The sequence below is a fragment of the Lepus europaeus genome, chromosome 7, assembly GCF_033115175.1.
Source record: "Lepus europaeus isolate LE1 chromosome 7, mLepTim1.pri, whole genome shotgun sequence".
Taxonomy (NCBI): domain Eukaryota; kingdom Metazoa; phylum Chordata; class Mammalia; order Lagomorpha; family Leporidae; genus Lepus; species Lepus europaeus.
In genome coordinates this window covers 12,195,204-12,201,220 of record NC_084833.1, presented here as the reverse complement: position 1 = coordinate 12,201,220, position 6,017 = coordinate 12,195,204, and the positions used below count along the sequence as shown (strand labels likewise).

The window sequence follows — 6,017 nt, the reverse complement described above, 5'->3', positions numbered from 1 at the left end:
TAAATGTTTCAAAAATAATTTAAAGGGAAATGTACCTCTATTAGTAACATTTTAAAAATCTGAAAAACAAAAAAAAATTATTTTCAAAGAAAGCTTTGTTCAGTTCCGCAAAAACAATCAAAGTGACCAGCAATAAAGAATACAAAAGATAAAAAAAGAGTATGAAACACAGTCATTTTATATAGGGAGCACACAAGATTTTTTTTTAAATTTTAAGTTATATGCAGATATAGGAACATAGTGATACTCCCCCCCACACACACACACTCCAACCCTTCTTCTTTTCTCTCCCATTCCCACTCTTAATTTTTTAAAAAGATCGTTTACTTGATGATTGCAAAGTTAACCCTACAATAAGTAAAAGAGTTCAACAAATAGTATGAAGAAAAAAACCCACTGTTCCTCAACAGAAGAGTCAAGAGCTTAAACAATTATTGATCTCAAAATGTCTATTTCACTCCAGTACATTACATTTTAGGTACTCTGTTAGATCAGATCAGGGAAAACATATGGTATCTTTTTAGGGCTGGCTTATTTCACAAAGTATGATGGTTTCCAATTGCATACATCTTGATGAAAATGACAGGATTTCATTTTTTTTTTTACAGCTGAGAAGTACTCTGTATATACACCATAATATCTTTATCCAGTCAACAATTGTGTAGACTCCATAGTATATATATATACTATCATTTTTTTAACCAGTCAACAGTTGATGGATATCTGGGTTGATTCCATATCTTAGCTATTGTGAATTGTGCTTCAGTAAACATGGCGGTACAGATAACTGTTTCATATGCTGATTTCTTTTGGTTTGGGTAAATTCCCAGGTGTGGGATGGCTGGATCATATGGCAGGTCTATATTCAGATTTCTGAGGAATCTCCATATTGTGTTCCACAATGGCTCCACCAGCTTACACTCCCACCAACAGTGGATTAGGGTGCCTTTTCTCCCACATCCTCATCAGCATTTGTTGCTTGTTGGTTGCTGTATAAGAGCCATGCTAACTGAGGTGAGAGGAAACCTTACTGTGGTTTTCATTTGCATTTCCTCATGGCTACTGATTCTGAGCATTTTTTTCAAGTGTCTGTTGGCCATTCGAATTTCCTCTCTTGAAAAATGTCAAGTCCTTTGCCCATTTCTTAACTGGATTGTTTGTTTTGCTGTTGTTGAATTTTTTGAGCTCTTTATAAGTTCTGGATATTAATCCTTTATCAGTTGCATAGATTGCAGATATTTTTCTACCATTCTGTCTGTTGCCTCTTTGCTGAGTATTTCTTTTGCAGTGCAGAGCTTCTCAGCTTGATGTAATCTCATTTGTCAACTTTGGCTTTGATTGCCTGTGCTTCTGGGGTCTTATCCAAGAAGTCTTTGCCTAGGCCAATGTCTTACAGAGTTTCCCCAATGTTCTCTAGTAATTTGATGGTATTGGGTTGTAGATTTAGGTCTGTGATCTATCTTGAATGGATTTTTGTGTAATGTATAAGGAGTACACAAAATTTATGAGAGACAAGACTTAAACACTCTCTTAAGTTGTAATTTATTTCTTGAAAGCTAATGATCTGGGTTCCAACACTGTGGCTCAGCAGTTAAAGCCGCAGCCGGCAGCTCTGGCATCCCATATGGGTGCCGGTTTAAGTCCTGGCTGCTCCGCTTCTGAACCAGCTCTCTGATGTTGTACCTGGGAGGGCAGCAGAAGATGGTCACAGTGCTTAGGTCCCTGCATCTATGTAGGATAACCAGAGGAAACTCCTGGCTCTTGGTTTGGCCTGGCCCAGCCCTGGTCATTGCAGCTGTTTGGAGAGTAAACCCGAGGATGGAAGATTGTTCTCTCTCTTTCTCCATTTTTCTCTCTGTTTCTCCTTCTGTCTCTCTGTAACTCTACCTCTTAAATAAACAAATAAATCTTAAAAAAAAAAGAAAGCAAATGAGCTGAGTCCAGTAAGTGCTATCCATTGTCATGTGTATTCAAAGACGAATGCTATACTCTTCATTCCCAAAGCATGAACAACTATTGAAATGCTTCTTTTCCCATCCAGATAAAGTTATAAATACAAAATATATACATAACTACTAATGAGTCAAACCAATAAAATGGCTATCTCAATGCTAATTTCTCATAGGATTCTGGAATTGGTTGATGGAATGGATCATATTAAGTAAGTAAGTATTATGAGAAGACTGGTTATTACTAAGAGCCTAGATGAAGTGACTTAAGATACATCATGCCAAATGCACCTAATTTTAAGACTAAGGCTCTAAGTGGTTAGATTTATGAAAGTGCTGTAGTGTATTTTGATTATATGAAAGGATTTTATGTTTCCTCAGGTTTCTTGGAGCACTGATTAATTATAGATTGCATGGCTAGAGTTACAAAATAATATAATTTATATCATATTATCTATAATATATTGTTACAAAATAAACCATTAAAAAAGTAATGGCTTAAAATAGCAATCATTTAGTTGCTTCTGATTCTATGGGTCAACACTTTCGGCTGTGCTCTACTGGTCTTTTCTGGAATTATAATGTGGTTAAAGTCAACACTGGGGCTGGTTGGTTGGGAGTTTCAACCTGTGTCTTCTCTCTGTTAGGATGTCTTCATCTCTGTTAGGATGTCATCTTAGCCCTGGCTCTGTTGACATTTTAGAATATCAAAGAAGATGTACCCAAATTCTAAGTGTAAGGTCATTATTATAAAACATTTGTTAATGGCCCATTGGACAGAGTGAGTCATATAGCTATATCTAGAATCATGGGAGGGTGGACTACCTAAAGGAATGGCTGTGAGTAGGTGGAAATCAGTGAGGCCATAACTGCAATAGTCTACCACAGTTGATATTAAGTGAGTAGGTTTGGATCTAACTGAATAATTTTCAAAGAAGACTATTAGAGACTCTGACTTCATCCTGTCCTACTTTATATTTTGTTAATGATTTGGACAAAGGAAATGACATATGATTATAATTTTGACCTTGATACTAAGCTATGATGAATAAAATAAAGCCCAAAGATGATGTTCACAGTTTGTATTACTTGGCCAAAACCAATAAAATACAATATATCAATGTTAAGTGGAAAGTACTTAATTTATGCTACTAAAATAAATTATGGTCTGGCAGAATTGAAAGTTATATGAAAATTAGATGGAAGTTTTATTTGATATCAATATTATGAATTTAAAATGATCGAATGAATTAATTAAAATTAAATTAAATTAAATTTAAATTAAAAGTTCACAGGTCTTCAAAAGTATCAGTTCCTTAGAACAAAATATCTCCTGTGTGTTATAGCTGTTTTTGGTGAAATTTTTTAGAAGGACATGGAACTAGAGAAAACTAGTTTTTGGAAGGTGACTGCTATGATGAGAGGCTTAAAATATAACCTCCTGGAAGAGGAGTGAGAAATTGGAGACTTAACAGAAGATGCAAAGTCTGTCCTAATACATTTGAAGAACTGTCATTTAGAGGAGAGCTCTGGATGTTGAAAACAGGACCAGTGGGAGAAAGTTGTTTGTAAATAGACTATAGTTCAAAATCAGATACAGCACTTCAGCAGCTGGAGTTGTTAATAAGGAATAGGGCCTTTTATGAGTTCATGATATCTCTCTCCTTGGGAGCTCAAGCAGCATCTACATAACTGCCTGAGATGATGAAAAAGAGATTCTTGGGGAACATGATATTCAACAGTGCCCAATTTCTTTCTTTTGTATGTTTTTCACTTATTAGATAAAATAACATATTCTATATTATTATCCTTTCCATTATAGAGATGCTCTTTAAAAGTTATGGACATTGTCATGAGTTTTCATTTTGGTAAAAAAACAAAAATGAAAAATATTCCATTTCCTGTTTCTTACTGCAAAATCTCTTTTATTTATATATGTGCTTTTTGGCCACTTAAGACCTGTTTTGTCAATATCTAAAACATTATGTTATGACCTAGGAAAGAACCTTTGGAATCTTTTAGTTCAGCATCACCACTTCAGAAATAAGAAAATTAGAATCTATAGATATGGAGAGACTTGCCTGAGGTTATATAAACTCCTATTGGTAGTGCAAGCTCAGAAACAGGAGAGCAGCATTTGTGAAAAGAGTTTAGTTCTTAGATTTCTACATACTTGTTTTCTGATCTTGGACATTTAGTTTAATTTTCTGAAAATGAAGATAATGATATTTCCTATGGGTTAAGTGAGAGAACTATTACCAATTTATGAGTATATAATAGCTGTTCAGTATATAATGATTCTCCTTTTTTCGTCCATGCTCAGGGCATGAGATTGCCCTATGTAATAGTGTTATTTTCAGAAGTCACATTTGTTTCCTCTGAACTCCCAGAATAATGGACCACCTGTCCAATCTGCTGAGGACATTCCTAGTTATGTATGTCATCCCTGCATACTTATAAATAACATTCCATATCACTTTATGAAGTATCTTGATTTAAATGGGTCATATGATCATCATATCTAGAACTTTTTCAGTGACTTCTTTAAAGCATCTTTCAGTTCTTTGTTCCTCATACTGTAGATCAAGGGGTTTAAAATGGGGGTTATAAAAGTGTAGACTACAGACACCATTCGTCCCATCTCAGGCGAGTAGCTGGAACTAGGGGACAAATAAATGAAGCTGGTGCAGCCGTATTGCAGAAGGACCACCAAAATATGAGAGGAGCAGGTGGAGAAGGCTCGGTGACGCCCTTCTTTTGACTGTATCCGTAAAATGGCTATCACAATGAAGATGTAGGAGATGGAGATCAGCGTGAGGGGGACGCTTAGGACAATGAAGCTTATGACATACAGGGCAGTCTCATGAATGTGTGTGTCGGCACAAGCCAGGTGCATGACTGCAGGCATGTCGCAGTAAAAGTGATAGATCTCATTGTTGTGGCAGAATGGGAGACTGAAGATTAAAATGGTTAGGGGCAGTGACAGCAGGAAACCCAGCACCAGGGATCCCACAGCCAGCTCCACACACAAGGACCACCTCATCATGAGGGTGTATCTTAGAGGGTAACAAATGGCTATAAACCGGTCATAAGCCATGACTGCAAGCAGAACACAGTCAGCCCCACCCAAGAAGACAAAGAAAAACATTTGGGTGCCACATCCAATGATGGAAACAGGAGTTTTGCCCATTGAAAGAAGGTTTGCCAGGGCCAGGGGGGCAATGGAAGATGTATAGAATATTTCCAGAACTGCCAAGTTAGCCAGGAAAAAGTACATGGGGGTGTGAAGGGAGTTGTTGATCTGGACAAGGACTGCAATTGTGGCATTTCCACTGAGGCTAGTTAGGTACATCGCCAGGAAGGCCACAAAAATCACCAGCTGGACCTCAGGGTCAAGAGAAAATGGACGAAAGAAGAACTGTACCTTCGTAGTTTTGTTTATTCCTTCCATGGGTTGTATACTGGACCTACTAAAAGGAAAGATGACACCGCATCTCTTAATGTGATGTTGTCCCAAATCCTCTATTCAGTGTGAGAGTACCTCAGAAATGATGTGCATACTTTCATTTTAAAACATCAAATGTCATAATTTATGTTTGCCACATCATCATCCTTCATCTCCTAGTCCCTAAGTGCCAAAAATACTCAGTGGTACAGATTTCGATGATCTTTGTTTTAAACCCAGTGCTGAGCACAGTATTTGATATGGAAAGTTTTCCAAGAAGCATTTCCTGAAAGAATTAAAGATAAAAGGAATTATAAGGTTCAAATTTACAAAATGATAAAATAGGATATTAATTCATTACACAAAAGTTGAAATAAAACATTTTAAGACATTTGTATGGGCAAACACCATGCTTTAAATATAATTGTGCACCCTTTGACTCTTAGACCTATCAGAGTGATCAATTGTGAACTGAAATTGATCACTTGGACTAGTGAGATGGCATTGGTACATGCCACCTTGATGGGATTGTATTGGAATCCCCTGGCATGTTTCTAACTCCACCATTTGGGGCAAGTCCGATTGAGCATGTCCCAAATTGTACATCTCCTCCCTCTCTTTTT

The 6,017-nt window shown here is 36.7% G+C and overlaps 1 protein-coding gene across 1 annotated transcript; it reads right to left on the bottom strand.

Annotated features, from left to right (window-relative positions):
* Window positions 1-4,470: 4,470 nt before the first annotated feature.
* Window positions 4,471-5,400, bottom strand: LOC133764188 (olfactory receptor 10V1). Its single transcript, XM_062197865.1, has one exon. The coding sequence runs from the start codon at window positions 5,398-5,400 to the stop codon at window positions 4,471-4,473; it is 930 nt and encodes a 309-aa protein (XP_062053849.1).
* Between the last annotated feature and the right edge of the window lie 617 nt (window positions 5,401-6,017).